The sequence below is a fragment of the Dama dama genome, chromosome 21, assembly GCF_033118175.1.
Source record: "Dama dama isolate Ldn47 chromosome 21, ASM3311817v1, whole genome shotgun sequence".
NCBI classification, from domain to species: Eukaryota; Metazoa; Chordata; class Mammalia; order Artiodactyla; family Cervidae; genus Dama; species Dama dama.
Window position 1 is genome coordinate 30,106,781 of NC_083701.1, and position 24,399 is coordinate 30,131,179.

At 42.2% G+C, this 24,399-nt stretch overlaps 1 protein-coding gene across 13 annotated transcripts in view; it reads right to left on the reverse strand.

The window, feature by feature from the left end:
* The window catches only part of PDE7A (phosphodiesterase 7A), a 110,883-nt gene that overhangs the window by 9,320 nt on the left and 77,164 nt on the right, over positions 1 to 24,399 (reverse strand). For 12 of the 13 annotated variants that reach the window (XM_061123393.1, XM_061123394.1, XM_061123392.1 and 9 more), the window contains 9 exons: positions 20,409 to 20,560; positions 18,602 to 18,665; positions 12,852 to 12,947; positions 10,486 to 10,586; positions 8,313 to 8,444; positions 8,016 to 8,107; positions 5,059 to 5,203; positions 4,054 to 4,150; positions 3,270 to 3,350 (listed from right to left, as the gene is read on the reverse strand). In XM_061123393.1, coding sequence (XP_060979376.1) covers positions 3,270 to 3,350; positions 4,054 to 4,150; positions 5,059 to 5,203; positions 8,016 to 8,107; positions 8,313 to 8,444; positions 10,486 to 10,586; positions 12,852 to 12,947; positions 18,602 to 18,665; positions 20,409 to 20,560 — 960 coding nt within the window. Of the gene's footprint in view, positions 1 to 3,269; positions 3,351 to 3,434; positions 3,554 to 4,053; positions 4,151 to 5,058; positions 5,204 to 8,015; positions 8,108 to 8,312; positions 8,445 to 10,485; positions 10,587 to 12,851; positions 12,948 to 18,601; positions 18,666 to 20,408; positions 20,561 to 24,399 lie in introns of all 13 variants that reach the window. The other variant, XM_061123403.1, reaches the window with a different exon arrangement.

Sequence of the window (24,399 nt, forward strand, 5' to 3'; positions counted from 1 at the left end):
CAACCACATCCTCCTATTAACGTTTCAGCAAAACCGTGGCGGCCCTGTAGCCGGGCTTAGCGGGTCCGAGGGCTGGTTCCCGCAAGACCGCTAGAGCTAAGGGGGTCTCCTGGGCTGCGGGTGACAAGACCGGAACCGAGGTGCAGCGGCTCTGCCGTCAGTGGGGGGTGATCATCACCCCTGGTCATGAGCACAGGGGGCCTTTATGTATTGATACCTCAGAATTCATAAAGCTAGAACTCACGACACCATGGCTTCCCTGGTGGCTTGGTGACAAACAATCTGCCTGCCAGTGCAGGATACCTGGGTTGGGAAGATCCCCTGGAGGAGGAAATGGCAACCCGCTCCAGTATCCTTGCCTGGGAAATCCCATGGACAGAGGAGCCTGGTGGGCTACATTAGTCCATGGGGCCACGAAGAGGCAGACACGACTCAGCAACGAAACGACAACATGACACCAAGTGCAAGTCTAAGAAGAACACAGACTAATTCAAACCATCACTGAAGTGAACACTGGAAGTGTGCTGGGGCTACCTTATGGACAGCTCATACAAACGATCTCCCTTAACTCAGAGAAAAGGAAAGGCGATGTCAGGACAGTCTGCATCTCGGGGTTACACAGTTCTCGAGCCCACACTGTATTTGACTTAATAACACTACACGGTATCTCACACAGGGTGAAAGAGGCCTCCTAGGAAACACCTTGACGAAAGCAAATATGACATCATCTTCCTAAACTTTTGATCAAGGACACGAAAATATACATTCAAATTCTATCACTGTTAACAGTTTTTAAATTTTTTTCATCTCTAAAACTTTCTTCTCAGGGGAAGACTCTATGGACCACAAACTACACATGGTCCACTTAGCCAACAAGAAAATCTCACTGGTGCGACTTCCCTCCTGGTCCGTGCTCCCAATGCAGGGGGCCTGGCTTCGAGCCCTGGTCAGGGCAGTAGATCCTGCATGCCACAACCAAGAGTCTGCATGGTGCAAGTAAAGATCCCACATGTTGTAATGAAGACTAAAGATCCTACAATTAAGACCTGGTGCAGCCAAAAAATATATATATTTTTTAATGTCACGGAAATAAAGCAGTTAGCACCCACTACTTTTAATCAGAAAAGTCATGTATGGTCTGATGGTTGAATTTTAAGGGTACCAATTCTGGTCTCTGAAGTGGCAGTGACGATACTGGAAACATGGCTTTCTTCCGTGTCTCCCATCTCCACACATGTTAACTGAGAACGTACGCTACGCCAGGCACTGCTCTGGGCTGGCCAGGGCTCAGCAGGGAACAGCTGAGATGTGCCTGCCACGAGGAATGTTCTGGTGAGGAGAGGACACGAGAAAAACGTCACCACTGTGGTGAGAGAGCATTTTGGCCTCTGGCAGCGGCCACCCTCACACCCCCGGTCAGGTTGAGCCTGCGCCCGGAGCCCCGTCGTTTTCTAGGTCAGGTCATGAGCAGCCGGGCTCTTATTACCTTATTACCACCGGTTTCACAGGGTCCATTTTCTTTTTTAAAAATGGAATAGCATTCAGCCTTTAAAAAAAATTTTTTTATAAACAAATTTGTGGCTGTGCTGGGTCTTCGTTGCTGTGCAGGCTTTTCTTCAGTTGTGGTGTGCGGGCTTCTCATTGCAGTGGCTTCTCCTGTTGCATTGGCAGGCGAATTCCTAACCACTGGAAGGCCTGGATCCCTGGTGATTCTCCCACCATTCCAACTGGCTGAGAGCATCTGCATCCTGTTTCTCCCATCCAACAGACTAGCTGTCTCTCCAGGCTCTCCGTTCCCTGGGATTCTCTGAGGTCTTAAGCACCTGGTAATAACACCCAGGCCAGGGCCACAGACACAGCCGGGAGGCACCCTGGGCTCACGAGCCGTCCACGCACTTGTGAATCCACTTCTCTGTCCCTGCCCACGCGCCCCTCTCCTTGTCCAGACACCAGAGGGCGCCGGGTCAGGTGCCTGACCCTCACCCAGTACACGACAGACCCAGGGCTCCAATCACAGAAGAAAGCCTATGGACTCGACATGACTGCTGCTTACTGACCGCACCCTGGCTCTGGGTAACTGCTGCTTAGCACAGAATTTATTCTAACAGTCCCCTGACTTACCCTAGAAGGAGAATCTCCGCAAGTCCCACTTTTTCTTAGGATCTGAGGTTGCAAAGACCAACACCTGCTAACTGTATAAACTGGGCAAACTGGAAGAAGAGGAGCCCAGCAGCGCTTGTCTTGGGTGGCTGTGAGTCAGGAGCTGCCCAACCACTTGTGAGTCCACTTAACTGTCCCAGTACAGCCCACGTGCCTGGGACTGCTGCCTTCACACGGTTGTGGCTGTGTGGAGCCCGGTGGAGTCTCAAGTTGCTGAAGGTAAATGAGAGGACGGGTGCTGGGGAGACGACTTGAGGCCAGGTTACAGGGGCCTGTGCGCAGTACTGCAGAGTCAGCTTCAACCAGCAGGTGGCGCTGAAGAGCCTGAGGTCACGCGTGTTCACTGGCAACCGGGTCTAGTGGTTCCGGAATGATTGTTTCTTTCTATTTTGGGGGGTGGGGGTTGGGGGCTGGGGAGAGGGTGCTGCACTGGATCTTCATTGCTGTGCATTGGCTTTTCTCTAGTTGCAGAGAGGAGGCGCACGGGCTCTGTTGCCCTGCAGCACGTGGGATCTTCCCAGACCAGGGATCAAACCTCTGTCGCCTACATTGGCAGGCAGATTCTTAACCAATGGACCACCAGGGAAGTTCCTATTCTTTCCATTTTAGAACAAAAGTTACTGCAACCTGCTCTGCTTCTTTTTTAACTATTTAATTTCTGGCTGGGTCGTTGCTGCGCACGGGCTTTCTCTAGTTGTGGTGCGCGGGCTTCTCGTTGCAGTGACTTCTGCTGTTGCAGAGCATGGGCTCTAGGCACACGGGTGTCAGTGGTAGGGCTCAGGAGTTGTGGCACACAGGCCTAGCCACCCCATGGCATGGGATCTTTCCCAACCAGGGATCAAATCTGTGTCCCCTGCAGTGGAAGGCAGATTCTTAACCACTGGACCAGCCGGGAAGCCCTGCTCTGCTTTTTATCAACTAAAATCAAATGAGAGTAAATTATAAGGGTCCAAAAAAAAAAAAAAAAATCCAGGAATAAGATTTCTTAAAGTATTTAAAAATTAGAAATAAGCATTTTAATATTTATATTTCAGATGTACCTCTCTTCCTGACAAAATTAAAGTCAGTGGCATTTTAAAAACCAGTTATATCTGAGTATGTATAGTTACCAATCTGGATGTTGGCAATTGATTCCGTCTGACGATCGCAGAGTGGACTCACACCCAAATGATACTTTTTTTCTATATCTCCTAGAAATTTAAAAAAGAGAAAGATAATTCTTTATGTGGAATATATCTTATTGGTTAAAAATATAATTAAAGTCTTCATCTTACCTGTAAATTCCTTAGGAAAAATGTAACATACTTAATCCTCATGAGAGGACGCCTTCTAAATTAGTTCTTTTTTAAATTTTAAGTTATTCACACATAGAAAAGGTTGCCAAGCTGATAACCTATTTCAAATGGAGAGGGTGGAAAACTTAACTAGATGTTATCCCAGGATTGTAATTCTGTCACAGCATTTTAGTTTAAAACTTAAGATTTCTAAAAGGAAGATGCATGGAATGAAGATCTTTATCTTTCTGGCTTTAATTCACAAAAATATGTCCTATGGCCACACCCTTCACATGGGACAAGGATGGAGCAAGGGTAGGACAATCTTTCTGTGCAGCAAAACTTCCAAACTTGCTCTGTGTCTATTCATAAATGCACACACATCAGATCATTTCAAAAGACAACTGCTGATTTTCAAAACAGGCCCTCAATTTGTGCATTATTGGTTCTACGTCCATCTATTGTGAACTGTCGCTAAAACTACCAGGCAGCTACTGCTAGACTCTACAGTTGTCTAGCCGTTATTTTGTCTAAGTTGTTTTAATTGTCTATGTTATTTTATTCATATGATGCTAAAAAATGAACAGATGATCACTCAATACTCAATACTGTAACTTGCCTTGATGGAAGAATTCCTCTGTTACTTTTTCACTCCACTGCTTGCTTAATTCCCAGGTCCGACATGGGTTACAAATATCGGCACACTTCAAAGCCATCTAGCAAGCAAAACATTGAAACTGTCTTAAGAAAAAAAGTAAAATTTCAAATGTACTAAGTTTAAATATACTCTAATAATGAGGAAAAGAACACCTTAAAAAGAAAAAGAAAATGTTGCAATAGGACATCTATTATCCTTTACACTGAGTTTGGGGCTTTCCTGGTGGCTCAGATGGTAAAGAATCTGCCTCCAATGCAGCAGACGTGAGTCTGCAGCAGAGTCGATCCCTGGGTCAGGAAGATCCCCTGGAGAAGAAAACCGCAACTCACTCCAGTGTTCTTGCCTGAAGAGAAGCCTGACGGGCTCCTCTGTCCATGGGGATGAACAGAGTTGGGGTACAACTGAGGGACTTTCATTTTCACACTGAGTTTATGATACTGTTAGTTACAGCAATCATTTTATAGAGGTACTGAAAGCCTACTAACCAAACTGAACACGCTTGATAATTCCAGAGAGCTAACACAGAACTGTATTAATCAGAAAGCTACAAACCAATCAGTCATTTCTCATTTTTCATATGTGAGAACTTGTTAAAATAAAATGCTGTTTGGGACTTCCCTGGCCATCCGGTGGTTAAGACTCTGTGCGTCCAATGCAGGGGCACAGGTTCAATTGCTGGTCAGGGAACTAAGATCCTGTGTGCGGATGCGGCACAGCCAAAAAATGTAACAAAAAAAAAAAAGCTGCTACTGTTGACTGGTACTGCATCTTGTAAACACTGTTTTTGTTAGAAATCTCAAGTGTGAAAAAGACAAAAGTGATGGCCCTTTCCTGCGCAGCCTTCTGCGATGCTTTGCAGACCACAGCTTGCTCTCAAGATTTAACCACTCAGAGAACTACATGAGAATATTTCATTTTTATTAACAATCTGCCCTAGAAATAGAATTTTTCCAGGCCACATTTTACCTGTAAGACCAAATGCCTATGCCTGGCATCTTCCAGATGTAGATCGCCCTTGTCCAGATGGGCCCGAAACAAGGACAAGTATTCATTCTGGCGGCTGATGTCTGTGGCCAGTATCAGAGTGCCTATCTGAGCCTCCATCTGTTGTCTGGAAGTAGAGACACAGAGAAAAACAAGGCTTTCAGTTGAATAGCTACTTCTTAATTATTTTTCCCTTAATCTTAAAACTCAGAAAGCTTTACTGAGCTCTAAGATAGTCTGTCATTCAACTTTCAACCTACAGCAAAACATGGGTTTTAAGGAATGCATTTTTCAGTTCAGTCGCTCAGTCGTGTCCGACTCTTTGTGACCCCATGAATCACAGCACGCCAGGCCTCCCTATTTTTAAAACCTACAAGAATTGATGCTTTTGAACTGTGGTGTTGGAGAAGACTCTTGAGAGTCCCTTGGACTGCAAGGAGATCCAATCAGTCCATCCTAAAGGAGATCAGTCCTGGGTGTTCATTGGAAGGACTGATGCTGAAGCTGAAACTCCAATACTTTGGCCACCTCACGCAAAGAGTTGACTCACTGGAAAAGACCCCGATGCTGGGAGGGATTAGGGGCAGAAGGAGAAGGGGACGACAGAGGATGAGATGGCTGGATGGCATCACCAACTCGATGGACATGAGTTTGAGTAAACTCCAGGAGTTGGTGATGGACAGGGAAGCCTGGCATGCTGCGATTCATGGGGTCGCAAAGAGTCGGACACGACTGAGCAACTGAACTGAAAATGGTCAAACCAAGACCAAGAGAGCTTGTGGGGAAATACCACTAGGCAAACACTCAGAAAGGAAGGCCTTAAGGTGGAATTATGTGCCTTAAAAAAAAAAAGTCTATGTACAATTGACATGCTGCTTGAGAAAATTTTTTGCTGTGATGTAGGGAACAACTTTGGATTCTTTGTTTGGTGCCTGAGATGCAGGAGGAGGGTCAGACGGAGGAACAGACTATTCAACTACTGACTTCTGCAGACATGAGAAGATATTTCTGAGTAAACCCTAATGAAGCTCCACCAAGCAATGTAATAAAGTTTAGATTCAATTATATTTTCAGAACCAAATTCAAGAATCAATTATCTGTAAAACTATTCAAATTTTCTGGAAGGGAAAATGTAACATGTTAAAACAGATAACAAATATATCATCTAAAAAGCTTTCTCAAGTCAAATAGGAAGAATGTTTAAAAATTCCTTTTGTTTCAATGGGCCATCGCCAATGTTTTCTTTGTATAATGGTCAGTAAAGAGCTGATCATTATAGATTAAAAAGTTCACAATATCAAGTATTAAAGCCCTGAAGAAAGAAGACAGAAAAGGGTGCGACTGTGTAGTAGTCCTGATTTTCGGTTTTTATTTGAAATAAATATGAGGATTCAACAGGGTTAACATCAAATGCAAAACATGATAAAAAGGGAATCATAAAGCGAACAATTTAATCCATCTTATTCAAGAAAAAGAGCACTTATATATACTAACAGCAGTTAGTATATGGTGGTTTAAATAGTTTTTATAATATTTGTATGACAAGAAACAATTTTACTTACCAGAAGTATTGTCAAACTCCAAATGGTAGCCATGAATACAGACTTAAAAAATTTTTTAAAAGTCCACCTTTTTTCTTATGATCATTACCCAAAACCGTTGTTTTATACAGTTCTTTTAAATTGAGAAAGCGAAAGAGAAAGGAAAGAGCAGTGACAGTAACGTAACCCTTGACACCCTGACACACGTGTACGTCCCCTTTCTCTGGAATTAGGCGCTGACACTGCTTCCCCAGGTCACCTTCTCGAGATGAGACACCATTAAAAGCTTTTGTTGGTGGACCAATGACATGAGATTCTGCTGACAATACCACGATACTGCGCTCCTCTATGTTAGTGCTTTATGTTAGCTTTTCACATGGTGTGTGTGTGTGTGTGTGTGTGTGTGTGTGTGTGCGCGCGCGCGCGTGCACACGTGTGTATACTTAGTTGGGGGTGTGTGTGTGTGTGCATGCGTGCACGTGCTTAGTTGTTCATTCAGTCGTGTCCGACTCTTTGAGAGCCTATGGACTATAGCCCTTGAGGCTCCTCTGTCTGTGGAATTCTTCAGGCAAGAATACTGGAGTGGGTTGCCATTTCCTCCTACAGGGGACCTTCCTGACCCAGGGATCAAGCCTGTGTCTCCTGCATTGGCAGGTGGGTTCTTTGACCACTGAGCCACCTGGGAAGCCCCACTCAAACGGCCTGCTTGACATCAAATGACAGTGATGTCTAAAAAAAAATTAAGTTTTCCATTCTTTCTCTTCATCATTTTTCCTAAAACAGATTTTAATCAATCTATTTCTTATACAGATTGCTTACTTTCTATCCAATTTACCTTTACATTAAGGTTTTATTCAAAAGAGTATAAAATGGAAATATGTAATTCTATTTACATAAACAAACGGTAAACATGACTGAGCCACTGTGTATCCGGAGTACATTCTGTAGTATCTGTGGATTGACCCTTCATAAAAATTCACTGAAAAAAAAATGCTACTGACTGTATTTCAGAATAGGTGTAAATTACTAAAATTTTGATGCAAGTTTGTAAAATAAGATAATTTACCCCCAAACTGGGGCTTCCCTGGTGGCTCAGATAGTAAAGAACCCACCTGCAATGTGGGAGACCTGGGTTCGATCCCTGGGTCAGGAAGATCCCCTGGAGAAGGGAATGGCTACCCATTCCAGTATTCTTGCCTGGAGAATCCCATGGACAGAGGCGCCTGCTGGGCTATAGTCCGTGGGGTTGCAAAGAGTCAGACACAGCTAAGCGACTTTCATTTTCACCCCCAAATTGTGGAACATCTGAATATAACATAATCTTAAAAACTTAAAAAAATAACTATTTTCCAACTTAATATCCACAGTTCATAACTAATTAATTTTGTCTTAACCTACCTGCTTTCTAATGGCATATGTGAGAATAAACCGGATTCTCTCAATAACCCCACTGCAGATCTCCAGTGGTGATTTTCCAGAACTGAGGTATTCTACCGAAAAAAAAAAAAAAAAAGGACAGATCTGAATTAGCAAAGGGTAAGTCTTTTTCTGAACACAGAGCAATATTTCTAAGTAATATCAAGCTGGTTAAAATTCTAACATTCACTGAGAACCGATTTACTTTCACTCCTTTAAAATGTGACCCATTTTCTAGAATACAAGAATATTAAACTTTGAGGAAGAGCTTGCACTCACCTTGTATAAAGTTGCCAGGTAATGGTTAGTTTTAATGAGGAAAGGTTGATTAACACCTGGATGATCCAGATCATGAGTGGCAGCTGCAATTAAGCTCAGCAAGACGTCCCAAGGAGTTACAGAGTTGGCAAGCTAGACAGTGGCGAGGAATAACTGATTACAGACGTGTCTGCAACGACCTGTACCATAACAGCTGTTCTAAACCAGCCCTGAATGAGACTGTCCATGGTCTCCTCCCCTCATGTTTCTCTGACTGTCCCTCCAGGCCAAGGCATGCCTGCCACACGCTGTCCACTCATGCCCCTGGCGGCAGGCGTGCTGTGATGCAGTCCCTTGTCCACGGGGAGGTCATGGACCCGGCTCACCTTTACACTGCTTCATTTGAAACAAGCCTAACTAAAACGACAGCTAAAGTATAAACCATCTTTTTGAGTGTTTTGAGTGTTTGAGTGGTGACAAGTTTTTAAAATAAGGATGATCAGGGCTACACAGGCAGACAGTGTTTCACATCACCACTGCCAGACGTGCACAGGTTAAGACGGCATCTGCACCCCTGTTCACTCCCCGCACACTCTCCCCTCTGGTGCCCAGCATCACTCCCCTCCGCTCCCCAGCCCTGGCTTCCGGCTGGGCGCGGCCAGTGGGAGGGTGAGGCCCGCACGGCCCATGGACTAGGTTTACCCCCACTACTCGGGTCCCCTGGAAGGCAGCACTTGGTTCCATCGGCCCACTTCCCTGGCTGTGTGGGAATGGAGTACCAATTTCTACCACAAGACTGTCAAAGAGAAACTTTAGGCTTGGCCCAGAGTATTTTTTTTTTTCTCCAGAGTATTTTTTTACAGTTTAATTTAAAAATTTGGGCAGCTGGGTGCACATGCATAAAACATATCCATTTTATCACTGTATATGAATGATGCCACAATAAAATCGGTGTTTTTTAATTGGGGTATTTTCACATATTCCACGGTCTCTTGAAAAATCAGAAGAGTGGCACCCACGTTGCTGTCTTCTCGGAGTTGGCATCAACTGGCACAAAATGGCCCTGTCAGCCTGCTTCCCTCCCAACATCTAGCCGGAACTAAGACCCCAGGGGAGAGGAGTCTAGAAGCAGGCCTAAGGGTGGGCGGATGTGATTTCACCAGCTCTAGAACAGGAAACGTCCATGAGCAAACACAGCTTCCCTTACATCTCTGGCTGATGACCCCCAACTCAGACTTCTCTGTTTTACTGCAGACTCCTATCCAACTCTTCACTAGATCCCTCCGCTTGGATATGTCGGCAGGCACACGTATAACCGCACACATCCACAATGGAGCTCAGCATCTCCCCGGCCCTCTCCCCCTCTACCTTCCCTCCCTCGCAGCGATTCCCACCCGCCCCTCTGCGGCCCAGGGCGGTGTCCACCCACCTCTCTCCCGACTTCACCCCCCAGAGGCGTCCAGACACCACATCCTCCTCATTCTGATTTCCGAAGACCTCACCAACCGCCCCCCTCTCTCCTGCCCCAGGGCTACAGAAGCAGCCCCCCACGGCGGCGTCCCGGTTGCTGGTCTTCTCTGCTTTGTTCTCCCTCCACAGCCAGGACGGTTCTGTCAAGTCTCCCACTTCACTCCCACAGCTCCCTACTCATCATCACTGGACACGACAGCAATGCCATCCCTGCCCTCATGGAGCTCAACGTAACCGCCAGACGACTCGCGTGGAGGAGCCAGATGGCTTGGCCCTCGCTTGGGCTTTTGCAGCCTTGTTCTTGACAATCACCTCGATTCTCTAGCTTAAAGTGTGATTAAAAATACAGCCACTATTGGAAACTTGATCCAGCTACAGCTCATTCCTGAGAAGGAAGCTTCTTAGTCTGATTAAATCACCAACTTAGGGCTTCCCAGGTGGCTCACTGGTTTAAAAATAAATCCGCCTGCCAATGTAGGAGATGTGGGTTTGAACCCTGAGTCGGGAAGATCCCCTGGAGGAGGAAATGGCAACCCACTCCAGTGTTCTTGCCTGAAGAATCCCATGGACGGAGGAGCCTGGTGGGCCACAGTTCATGGGGTCACAAAGAAGCGGACATGACTGAGTGACTAAACAACAAAATCACTAACTTAAGGAAACGTTTGAGATTAAATCAACAGAATCTTCTCAGGGCTTTGGCTGACTGTAAATGTCAGCATCTTACCTTAGGTTCTTTCAGGTAACAGTGCATGGCCTGAGTAACATCGGCAGCGTGGACTGCATTGTGGTAAGGGTTCTGACTGTGGTAATCTTCTTGAATCATCACTGCATCAAAGGAAAAAAGACCCCAAATTTAATTGCAAACGGGAGGCATTTACAAGCGCAAAAACTGCAACAATTATGTATTTCCCACTTACCCTATTCATGTGGCTATCAGCTAACAGTTCAATTCAGAGAGATGATAACTACTTCATAACTCACATGAACACCACTGTGACTAACTCGTTTGAAACTTTTAAAATGAGAAGTTATTCATGTCAAATTTATAAAATTATTTTCTTCTTTTCTTTTAAAATGTCAGTCTCATTGTGTCCAACTCCTTTGACTGTTGTTTACTTTAAAAAGAGTATCTTAGTTAAATAACGGAGTGCAATTCATTCAACAAATACATATTGTGCTAGGTGCTGTTCTAGGAACTATGAATTCATTAAAGAACAAAAATCTTTGATGCAATACTAGTACAGACGTTGGGGAATGTGGGTGGATTCCAGGATGTTTCATCAGTGAGGTGAGTTTCGGATCTGGAATTAGTTTTTCAGGAGTGCGGGAAGGATGACCTGTTAGTCCGCCTCCTCTGCTAGTGTCGGTTACGCTAACCATGAAAAAGTAGACGAGGACGAGGGGTCCAGCCAAACCCACCACCATCAAACCTGCGCCAGGGCCCCAGCGGCCCTGCACTCAGTCCAGTGGTACCCGGTGCAGTGGGCCAACCCCAAAGTGGTAAACGAGGACACACAGTGAGGGGCGAAGAGCACTGGAACTCTGTACTGACTCTGATTCCATCCTTTAAAATAGCTTTTTAAATGCTCTCGTTAACATCTATGTTTGTATGTGCTTTTATAATTTATGTATTAGTACATATTACAGACATACAATTTATAAATAAATATGCATTAGAAGTCTCTCAAAAAGTCCTAGCTATCTTCTCTTAGTTAGCTACTTAAGAGGAAAGAAAATAGTCTCTTCTTCCTTAAAAAAATAAGAAAGAATCCTTACGCTAATTTTCTTCTAACACATTTATTTGGTGAAAGACCCCAATTTGTTTCCTGGCAGAGTGCTCTTAAATATCACTGTGCACATTAAAACATAGTCAAAATAATCCTTGGAGGTTGCTGTCAAGAGATTTCAGGGATCAGGAAAAGAGGAGATCCAAGTGCCATGTACCTGATCATTTAAGGTTTTGATCTTTGAGAAGTTAGGAAAGGACAGAAGTCGTGTTGTCTTTGTGAGACAGTTGTGGCTGACATGGGAGACTGTGGGCAAAGGGGCTCCAGCTCCTCACCAGGCCCCTGGTGCCCCCACCCATGGCACTGGGCCCTCACAGCTTCCCCACCCAGAGGTGCGGTCCCCCCTCCGACTGGCTCTGGCCATAAGGTTGTGGTGGACGGGAAGGTGCCAGCGTCCAGCCTGGACTCTGGGCACACCAGCGGTCTCCTGAAACTGGCCACAGCACCTTGAATAAGCTCGGCTTATTGTAAAATAATAATTTTTCCCAAAAAAATTATTTTATTTATTTCACTGCATTGGATCTTAGCTGCAGCATGCGGGATCTAGTTCCCTGACCAAACCCAGGCCTCCTGCATGGGGTGCACCGAGTCTTAGCCACTGGACCATCAGGGAAGTCCCTATTTTTTGTTTTTAATGTGACTCTGTTATGGTGCCAAACTCCGCTGCCTCCCTTTAATTTAACAGCAGACCACAGAGAGCTGAGCTGGGTCAGGCCCGGTGCCCCTGGGGAGGGCCCAGCCGAGGCCCACGAAGCTGCCATGCGGCTCATCCTGTGTCCAAGGCAGGGACACAAACAAGCTCAGCCAGACCAGGAGCAGCCCACAGACTCAGGGCTCCATACATGTGTGTGGCTTCAAAATACTAACTTTGGGGTGGTTAGTTTTAAAACCATAGCTGATATAACTGAGAGAAAAGGTAACAGTTCAGTTCAGTCACTCAGTCATGTCCAACTCTTTGCAACCCCATGAACTGCAGCACACCAGACCTCCCTGTCCATCACCAACTCCCGGAGTCCACCCAAACCCATGTCCATTGAGTCGGTGATGCCATCCAACCATCTCATCCTCTGTTGTCCCCTTCTCCTCCTGCCCTCTATCTTTCCCAGCATCAGGGTCTTTTCAAGTGAGCCAGCTCTTCGCATCAGGTGGCCAAAGTATTGAAGTTTCAGCTTCAACATCAGTCCTTCCAGTGAACACTCAGGACTGATCTCCTTTAGTTTTAAAGCCATAGCTGATATAACCAAGAGAAAAGGTAAAAAGTTCCCGTATAAATATTACTCTTAAATGGGTTAGAATCACTTACCTAAAAATCTACGAAGTTTCATCATATCTAAATGGAAGTACTCAATTAATCCATGGAGACTAAATAAATGAAAGGTTAAACTTACTAGACTATTTCCTAAAAAGAAAGAAGAGGAGACATTAGTAGGAATACAAGATATTAATAACATAACTGCACTGTGCTTCCAAATAAGGGTTTGAATATACAACATAAAGAGTACTAAGTCCTACTAGTTGTCCATCTAAAATTTATATCTTATCTTACCAGTTTTGAATTTTAAACATCACATCTTTTTTCCCATTCTAAGAAAAAACTTTTTTTGGTTTTATTTTTCAAAAACCAAACAAATGGAAGACAAATAATTAGAATTGATAGAAAACTTTGAAAATTATCCACACTGAGTAAGTTTAATTCAATTTCCCAAAGCACCTAAAACTTCCTTGCAACCATCCCCCTAACTGAGCAGGCAGGTACCAGAGCAAAGCGTCTTGACTGCAAACGCTGTATTATTTAACAATTAAATAGACTGTATATTTAAAGGTGTGTGAGCTCATATATTACTGCCAGCATTCAGACAATAACATACACATGATTCTGTATTCTCAAAAGAAATCTATGATTCTTCCAAACATATATATATATATATTAAAAAAGTAAGACCCAACTAGTTCCACAATGAAAATTTGTAGTCATAATATTTACAAAGAATGATAAAGGACTACTGGGCTAAACGAATCCAAAACTGCCTGAGTAACTGTTGAGAAGCCCATGGCTGAGGGAAGAAAGCAAATTAACTGGAACAATGTTTGCATGAGCAACACAGGAAAGGATGTGGCTGCTGAGAGAGCCCTCTTAAACACCACCTCACTTATCATCTTCAAACAGAAAGAAAAAACCATTTCAAATCTTTACCTTTAAGAAGTGAAAAGTTAAAATGTATTCAAATTTTGGTAACACTCTACTGGTGCAAACATGAGCCCATGTGGTCTAGAATCTGGTGAAGAAGTGGGCTATGGTTCTATTTTTACTGCTCTAACAACCAACTTTTCTTGGGACAGATACACAGATATTTCAGAATGTATCATCAAGAAAAAAATCTGATTTTTAAAAACTGAGCTGAGGATCTGAATCAACAGTTTTCCAAATAAGACATACAAGTGGCCAACAGGTCTATGAAAAGCTGTTCACTGATCACCAAGGAAACGCAAATTAAAACCACAATGAGGGATTTACCTCACACCTGTCAGAATGGCTATTATCAAAAAGATAAGAGATAACAAGTGTTGGCAAGGATGTGAAGAAAAGGGAACCCCTTGGTGAACTGTTGGTGGGATTCTTAAGCTGGTGTAGTCACTATGGAAAACAATGGAGGTTCCTTAAAAAATTTTAAATAGAACTACCATATGATTGAGCAATTCCACTTTGGGGTACATATCTGAAGGAAATGGAATCACTATCTCAAAAAGATACCTGTACCTCTGTCTTCACTGAAGCATTATTTACAATAGCCAAGACATGGTATCAACCAAAGGGCCCATAGATGGATGACTGGATAAAGAAAACATGATATATATGCAATGGAATATTACTCAGGCATAAGAAGCAGGAAATCTTGCCTCATGTGACAAACAGACGGAGTTTGAGGAACCGTGCTAAGTGAAAGAGAAAGACAAATGCCACATGATCTCACCTCTATGTGGAATCTGAACCCAAACAACAAAGTCCTCAGTTCACAGATAAAGAGAACAGATCGGTGGTTCCCAGAGTTGAGGGTGTGGGAAGGTGGACAAAGTGTACTGCATATTTGAATGTTGCTAAGATAACAGATCTTAAAAATTCTCACCATAATAAAAAGTTGTAACTTTTATGTGTGGTGACTAGACCCATGTGGTGATTATTCTGCAGTATATACAAACAGTAAATCACTATGTCGTATACCTGAAGCGAATATAATGTTATATGCCAATTACACTTCAATAAAAAAAAAGGATGTATATTCATTCTCTATATTTAGGTTATCATAGATTCTCCCCAAAAGTGTTTCCCACACCTAATGAAATAAATGACTGATCTCTAGCGTCTAGAGTAAGTTTTACGGAAGCTGCAGTCCAATGGTAAAATACCCTCATCTGGAATTCAGGCAAATGGCAGTAAGAAAGGCATGCCAATGTTTTCCCTCCAAGAACCTCAGAGGAATCTGACAAGAACCAATCTGTCAAAGTGCACCACCCATACTAGAATGAAAAACTGCATGCAACATTTTTTCTTACTTTCAGTTCACAAGATACCAACTGACTTAATACCAGTGAGTAAGAATACAAGTCACTGAAATTTATTATTTCAAAGCAAGTGATGCTTAGCTGATATGTTACAACAAGAAATAGGCACTGAAGACATTATTTTACATGAAAACAGAAACAAACGCTTTCTGGGAAAAGAAAATTTATAACTTAGAGAAAAGTTACCTTATACAAAGACATACCAAAGGGCAGGCCTGCCTAAGGCGTTATGGCTCTCAACAGGTTTCTGGATGGGACTGTACATGTAAGGACTGGGCTACGGCAACAACACGGGTCTAGCAACAAGGGCCCTCATGTGCCAGGTGACCTTCAAGGGTGACAAGCCCTATCTTGGTATCTTATGTAACTTAACTCATTCCTGCAAAAGCAATATCTAATATATTCTGTGTGTGTGTGTGTGTGTATGTTAGTCGCTCAGTCATGTCGGACTCTTTACGACCCCATGGACTGTAGTAGCTCACCAGGCTCCTGTGTCCATGGGACTCTGCAGGCAAGAATAATAAAGTGGGTTGGCATTCCCTTCTCCAGCGGATCTTACTGACACAGGGATCCAACCTGCGTCTCCTGTATTGCTGGCAGATTCTTTACCGTCTCAGCCACCAGGGAAGCCCAAATATATCCTACCAGAATATAACTACTTTCCACGTTGCAGTGGACAAGCCAGGAGTCATCTGTCTTAGTGGGAATCAGAGCTTCTTCCCTGCCCTCCTCACAGTATCATTTGAAAAATCACCATAAGAAGAAACACAGGGCATACCGGCCCAATGAGTAAGAAGTGAAAACTATACACTTAGATACCAAGTACATGTAGCATCCAGGATTCATTCCAGGCTAAGCAGCTTTGAAAGGAAAGCAGATCCAATTAAATAATGCAAGTTAAAAAGGAACTTTCTTCTGCCCACTTGTTTCCCAATAATATCTCTTCCTATATAGAATTCCTTAACTTTTGGGTGACTGTAGTGAACTGAGTATGTATTAATAGGTCATCATCTGTAAAACAAGTGGGTAGTTAACCACGGGTGGTTTCTACTAACCCCTAACAACTCTAAGAAGAAATCATTTGGCCACCTTCTTCACAAAAAAAGGGGTGAGATGATTAAAAAAGAGCTGGTGTTAGTTGCTCAGTCATGTCTGACTCTTTGCGACCCCATGAACTAGAACCCACGGGGCTCCTCTGTCCATGGGATTCTCCAGGCAAGAATACTGGAGTAGGTAACCATTCCCTTCTCCAGGGGATCTTCCCAACCCAGGGATCGAACCTGAGCCACCAGCGAAGCCTACAGGCAAGCCAAGCGCTACCTAAGTTAACTCACGTGGACCAGTGGCTAGAACTTCACTGCCACTCTCATTCCACTCCCATTACCACGCCCCCTGGCTGGCAGGATACGTTCTTTTTAAAAATAAAATCTAGAGAAAAACAATCAACTATTTCCGTGAGTGACAAAGTGTCCAGGGGACTAAGAATAGGCTATGAGCTGTTAAGTGTTATGTGAGGTTAGACCTTGAAGGTGTTAAGGGCGGCACTGTATTATCTATATTTATCCTGAGATAAGGACTAAAGGAATATTTGTGTTGCATTAGGAAAGGGGAGTTTCCCAGATCTGGAAGAAGCTGAGGCGCCTATATTTTCAAAGAGGGAAGGCTGCATGGAGGGACAGCTATGTAAATGCGATTAGAGCCCTTTCTATGAGGACAGGGAGGGGCAGAGAGAGACAGAACAGGAAAAGAGAAGAAAAACAGAAGGTGGGCAAGTGGGAGGGAGGTTCCACCATGGAGGTGACCTTGACTGTCCTCACACTTGTGCCTGGGATGGTCTAGTTTATTTTCTGTGACAGACACAGACAACTAGAACATGATCACAAAGTTGTCTTCACTATGCCTGGCCCACACAGCTCAGAGGGAACGATGATGTGATACTAAAAAGCTTCTTCGTTATTGTTCAGTCACTAAGTCGTGTCTGACTCTTTGTGACCCCATGGACTGCAGCACGCCAGGCTCCCCTGTCCTTCACCATCTCCTGGAGCTTCCTCAAACTCATGTCCATTGATTTGGACCCATGCTATTCTCAAGATGACTATAGTTTGGTTTCCATATTTGGCTTCCTTGTAAAAAGGAACTTTATTCCAAAGTAAAATTAGGGGGAAAAAAAGGTAGTTTCAAAGTATAGCAGGGAGCCACATATTTATTTCATTCTCAACAGTGAGAACTTCCTCTCAGTGAACTTCCCACTCTGCTTCATTTATTAAAAAGGCAAAAGGGACAAAGTCTAGTTGCACTATATAGGTACCACCAATTTTTTACGTCAAAAATTTTACACTAAATGAAAAATGATCCCCAAAGGGAATTTGTTCCTGTGCCCAAAGATAATAAAGAAAAATGAACCTTGGCTCAGTTGGTAAAGAATCTGCCTGCAATGCAGGAGTTCTGGGTTCAATCCCTCGGTTGGGAAGATCCCCTGGAGGAGGGCATAGCTACCCACCATAGTATTCTGGCCTGGAGAATCCCTTGGACAGAGGAGCCTGGAAGGCTACAGTCCATGGGGCCACAAAGAGTTGGACACGACTGAGCGGCTAACACTTTTTTCACTTTTTGCCAAAGCAAAACAAAAACTCAGAAAAAGGTAAACAAATCAGAATCACCTTTTTTTTTTTTCCCCCCAATGCACTCATACTTTCCATAGATAGTGATTAGCTCCAAGCTCTCCCCCACCCCACCCCGCCAGGGAGAAGCAGTGTCAGAAGGACCTGCTCTGCTGATCATAAGACACCATCTCTCTAAAGTGTGCATAGAAAGGAGAGCCCGAGAACCACAGCGAGAAGAAAAATCATCTCTCAAAAGGGCGTCCATCTACCACACATCTCGGGGTATCGAAACTGGAATACAAGATTGGAGGATGTCACTGTACATGGCTACAGCACAAAAAAAACCCAAAAAGGAAACGTCAAGAACCATGAGATACTAATGTTCACATTGGGTTATTAATTGCAAGAGAAAAGAAGAATAGAAGTGTGTGCTCAGTCGTGTCTGATTCTCTGCAGCCCTGTGGACTGTGGCCCGCCAGGCTCCTCTGTCCAGGGGATTCTCCAGGCAAGAATACTGGAATGGGCTGCCATGCCCTCCTCCAGGGGAATCTTCCTGATTCAGGGATCGAAACCATGTCTCTTGCATCGGCAAGTGAATTCTTTACCAACTGAACCAGCTGGGAAGCCTCTTATTAACAGAAGTAGGTTTAATTAGAGATACCCAAGTGACGATGACAGTGATTACTTTTTATTACTACTAAGAGTGATAATCAAAAAGTAAAATTTTAGATGGATGCTCTAGGCTTACAGATCAGTCACTGAAGAAGGAACAAAATGATGCTCCCTCAGCCAGCAGAGGGCGCCTAAACTCAATAAATGAAAGCAGCGGCAATCCCATCAATGCAGCAATCCTGAGAATACATTAGAGTAAGTCAAAGTCTTCACTTACCATTTGTTAGTCTATCAAATAGAAAGATATCAAAATTCCAATTTCCAACTTTTTCCAGCATACACTGAAATGAAAACCAAACATTCCTACTGTAATTTAATCTCAGTAACTTTCTCTGTCTTTTGTAGATAGTCCATAAGGAAGCTAACGAAAACAGAAAGTGGTCGCTTAAGAAATGCTAATTATCACTCTCCTTAATCATGACCTTTCCAAACAACTCCAAAATATGTCCAAAAGGATAAACTCCATTTGAAAAACAAATAATGTTTTCTCAATTGATAAATGTATAGGTAAGGCTGGTGTTCCTTTTGACTTATTCTTATGCTCTCATGAATTGTCAAGGATTCCAATACCCATCACAGAAGTATAGTTCACACATTGCATGGTCTAGAAACTAGATTTTAAAAATCTAATAAAAGTTGTAATAGTTGAATACTTGCTACATTCCAGGTACTATTAAAAATGCTTTATTCTTGACACATTCTTACTATTCACACCAACACTATCATGTAGGCATTGTTTTCAACCCTCATTTATAGATGGGGAAAGAGGGGAAAAGTCATTAACTTGCTCAGCGAGAGAATCACAGAGCTGGGTCTTAAGTCAGGCGATCCGACTCTGGAATTCAGGTACCAGACACCTGTAGTATATACTACACTTAAATTATTTATTTGTCTTCTTAAAACACATTCCCAATTTATTTATTAATATTCCTTAAATATCCTAATAAAATAGTCCATAGCATTTACTACATAATTTTTAGGTTGATGGTTATTTCAGCCAAGCAAATAAGCCCCACAACAACTCTAAAAATCAAACAGATATTTTTACACCATGTCTTTGTAACCTGAAAATTTTGTGGACTTTATTTTCAAGAAAAAATTTGTATTTTGTACCCAAAAGTTCACTGTCATATATACATATATGGCTAAACCAGCATAAGCAATACTAGGTATTACCAGTAGAGATGATAACAGTCCTAACAACCAATGACACACAGACCAATATTCTCATTTGAAAAAGCAGAACTTGTGAACTTTTTTAAATTTAAAGAAAGTATGAGTACTTTTCCATTCATTTGTTTTATCAAACAGGGAAGCAAATGTTTTCACTTTAATGTAATCGTAGACTGAGTACCCTGGCCCCATCTACGCAAACCTACAACATCTAACCTGTAAGTGTTAAGTCAAAGAATACTTTTACAAATGTTAGAAATGTGAGATTATTAAAAAATCCTCATTTAGTAAAAAACAACCTCAGCCAATTTCCACCTTCATTAAGATATTTCTTTTAAACTATATTAAAAAAACAATGCTCACAGTCACCGAGTTTAAAAAACATTTAAATCTTCCAAATATTTCACTCGTACAAGAGATTATGAAAAACGTGACCGAAAGTCATGAGACCACCTGTGCTGAGTTTACTTTTAAACAACTGGAAGAGATCAACCAAGTCCCTTCTTAACTATAGTATAGAGAAATTACATCAGACAATCCATAATATTCTTTCCAGCATTAGGATCCTTGTGACCTTACAGTTTCATGTTCCACTGATCTACTTGCTGTTATAATAAATGTTATAATGCTATAATACACAAAAACATTTTCATTATTTTAGTTCCTTGCTCTGTAATAACCTAATCAGAAGATGAACAGTTGCTCTAAAGGAAAAACCTATAATAAAAATTGAGTTCAACTGATTTCACATACCAAAAAAAGGCTATATAAAATCAGTACCATATGGGAGAAACAAGGCTTTGTTAAACTTATGTAAGAATCAATGTTTTCTTGAAGAAAGCTATACACACCTTGGCTTGTCCATTATAATCATCATCTAAAATGTTCAGAGAATTTGAAACAGTAGTACCACGAAAAAAGCGTGAAGATCTAAGATACCGCTGGAAACTTAGTAACCTTCTGATATTCCTTGCAGACACAGAAACTTCAATTTCAGATTGAGCTGAAATGAAAGGAGTAAAAAGGTGAGTAGAGTAAGTCAAAACTGTACATAACCTATTAAGAGCCCCTTCTAGTTACATACAAATAATTCTTAAAATTGATCAACTGTCATGCCACATTTCTAGGAAAGAAGAGGTACTTTGATTTTCAATTAAACAGCTAAGAATGAAGGGGCAAATGGTCAATTTTATCAGCATTTAGAAACATAATGAGGAGTGTGGTTGGATTAATCACCAGTTTTTTCTTTTTTTTAACTTCCAAGAATGATCACCTCTCACTCTGTTGCTTCAATACACTACAGAAACACTACCGAGCAGGAGGACAAAACCTAGTTTCAAACTATCCTTCACACTGAGAAACCAGGTCCCCAGTTACATACGAGACTTAGAACTCAAGCATCTCAAATCCTAACGAGGTATCATTTCAAATTTCTTTATGATAACTTTATTTAGAGGAAAAGGAGGCAGAATGGAGAATAATGTAGTTCGGATACTGACATGTCTTCTTTCCATGAGTATAACCGTCATGTTTCCCTGCAGTGTGGGAAGGAACCAAAGTTTCTGGGGCACCAGACGAAATAACAGACTGTGGTTAAAAGCTATCTTGTAGGGAATGAAGTCTTCAAATTCTATAAACTAACTAAATTCAGCAAAATGTTCACAATATAAAACATGAAAATGAAGCCTAAGGATCAACAAGTCAGCCTCTCTCATCTTAACTTCCATTAACTCTCCAAAGGTCGAGTGACAGGCAATCAAATACATTCTCTAGTGTGTGTCCCATCACTAACTCTTCTATCAACCCCTATTACCCAGTGTTTTCTCATCTATAAAATAATGGCAATGATATCTAATTCAAACAGTGTTGGATTAAATGAGATAAATATATACACAGGTCAGATATATAATAGGTTTCAAAGAAGTGGTGCCAGTGAAGATGGTGATAAAATTGACGCTGATGCCGCTGCTTAAGAGGTAGGCATGCCTCTCAGTAATTATTCCAAGTTCCAAACCTGTTTCATGTTGCTCTAAATAAAAGTATTCATTGGTCTATCGGCATTTCAAAGTAAACTCCATCTCCTTATCCTCGAGGAAAAGGCCTCACTTTCCAGGTGCTGGCTCTCTCCAGACTCGACTCCGGTGACACCTTCCCTGGGACGCACACCTGGACACCTGCATGCACATCCCCCATCTAGGAGAGACGAGGGCACCTCCTCTGGGTTCTCAAGGCTACCTGGGCAGACACCAGCCAGACTTCTGATAATGTACAAAATTACTTATTTCCCTGTCTGCTTCAACAAATTATGACCTCCAATACAGGCACAAACTACTTTTTCACTTTTGTATTTCAAAGCCTAGTAATGGTGCCATGCAGGTATGCATAACACACACTGAATGAACGAATGAATAACTGCATGTGTGTGCATGTGTTAAGTTGCTTTAATCGTGTCCAACTCTCTGTGACCCCATGGACTATAGCCCACCAAGCTCCTCTGTCTGTGGGCTTCTCAGGCAATAATACTGGAGTGGGCTGCTATGCCCTCCTTGAATAAGTGCATGCTGTTTGCAAAATAACTGATGAGTTCTGAGGATCCCATACACTCATATAAGCCAGAAACAACACACAGTTATGTGGTTTTTTCATTTTGCATCTCAGTGAATCTAAAATAAAGAGTATCTAGAACAATTGTGGAGTTACCTTCTGATCTTTATCAACATGACTTACATAAAAAGGACGGGAAGCAAAATGGAAACACTATTAAATATCAAGTGATTATGTTTGAACTAGAATTAGTATGTTTGAGGAATGAGGTTAGCTTAATTAAGTTCAGAAAATGTTACATGTGCTTAAAAAAAAAAAGTATCTCATTTAGCCCTCTACAGTGTCAAAAAATGACTATTATTATCTTCCACTTTATACATGAAACACTGAATCTGCAAGAGATTATATATAAGGTTACACAGCCAATACAGGGTGACAACTAGATTTTAAAACACAGATCTGCTTACAAATCCTGTGTCCACAGTATTACTCACAAACTTCTTACTTCAAATCTACCATATGGTTTATTTTTTTACCATATGGTTTATTGACGGTTTATGATAAAATCTTGCATACACCATCATTCACAATTGTCCTTATTTAGATGAAAGTATGTACAAAAAGACAGACATAGGGGGAAAAGCTAACATGCAGAAATACAAGTATTTAATGTGACCCTTCTAATGTTATTCCTAGAAAAGACTGGACCTGGAAGGGACAGAGTGGAATGACACGAACACGTGGGGACCAGACGAGATCTAATTAATACTAGTACTGCCACCTCTGCATTTACAAGGCACTTTACTGTTTTACAAGAGTACGTTCACACCTGTGATCCCGTTTAGTAATTACAACAATCCTGTGAAGATGGCAAAGATTATCATTCCCATTTTACAAATATAACCCCAGAAACCAAAGTAGAAATGCTGTATAATTAACGCATTAGAGCCAATACATTTAAGAAAGCTTCTAAAAAATGCTGAAGAAGACACATATTCTATTAATTATGCAAAAGTAATCTAAAAGAGTTCAAGGTCATAAGCATGACTTCATGAGCATTCCCTTCTGTTCAGTATCTTAAATCACACAGTAAAGGTAACAGTTTCTGGCAATCACTTTGCATCCAGACACTGATAGGAAGGATCACTGCTCCCAAATTACACGTCCAAACTAACCCATCCTTGAAGTAAACTTGAGAGTCTCTTTGGGAGGATAATTACATAAGGTCCCAAAATTGAATGAGCCTCCTCTGAAGGGTTCAATCCACACTGTGCTAAGTGCATGCAACAACACGCTAGGATTTGCACAATCAATGTAAAGAGAGCTGGCACTGTCCAGGAGTCAGGGCTCTGCTTTCCTCCTATTTTCTAGGTGACTTCACAAGTTGCAACTTCTTGATGTCTCACTTCCCTTAACTGGGGGGAAAAAAACAGAAAACTAACCATAATTCATGTCCTTTTTTCCTGCAGAGCCCTGAAGTTGGGACTCATTATCAAGAATTCTGTTTTGACCACATTGAGCATGAATATTAGATATTAGCTCAAGAGGAAAAGCTCACTCGTCATAGGAGCCCAATGCCTTCCAGCAAGACTGCTGCTGCTGCTAAGCCGCTTCAGTTGTGTCTGACTCTGTGCGACCCCATAGACGGCAGCCCACCAGGCTCCCCCGTCCCTGGGATTCTCCAGGCAAGAATACTGGAGTGGGTTGCCATTTCCTTCTTCAATGCATGAAAGTGAAAAGTGAAAGTGAAGTCACTCAGTCATGCCCAACTCTTTGCGAACCCATGGACTGCAGCCCACTAGGCTCCTTCATCCATAGGATTTTCCAGGCAAGATTACTGGAGTGGGTTGCCATTGCCTTCTCCCACAAGTAACAATTACAACAGGGTAAGAACAAGACCTTCACTTAATGACAGAACCAGCTCTAACAATTACTGATTATTTCACATACAATCTAAGAAAGGCCAGAGTAGCTGTCCAAATGAAATGGCAAATCATCCAGTGAAAAGAATTTTCTCCATCTAGTGGGCAAGAAGCCTATACCTAAGATTACATTCTAGAAAGAACAGAAAATTCCATGAGACTTTACAGAGATGGCAAAGCAAACTAACTCAAAGCTTTGCCTGAGACTTAATATAGGACCAGATTGGGAGAGGGAGTGGTAATTTTTTTTCATTATGTTTTTTTCAAATGCACTGCACTCACGTTTTAAAAATAAAAATCAAGGAGGGAAAGAAGGAGGGAGAAAAGAACACAGTGATAAGTCCTTACCCCTATCCCATTCCCAATCCAATCAACT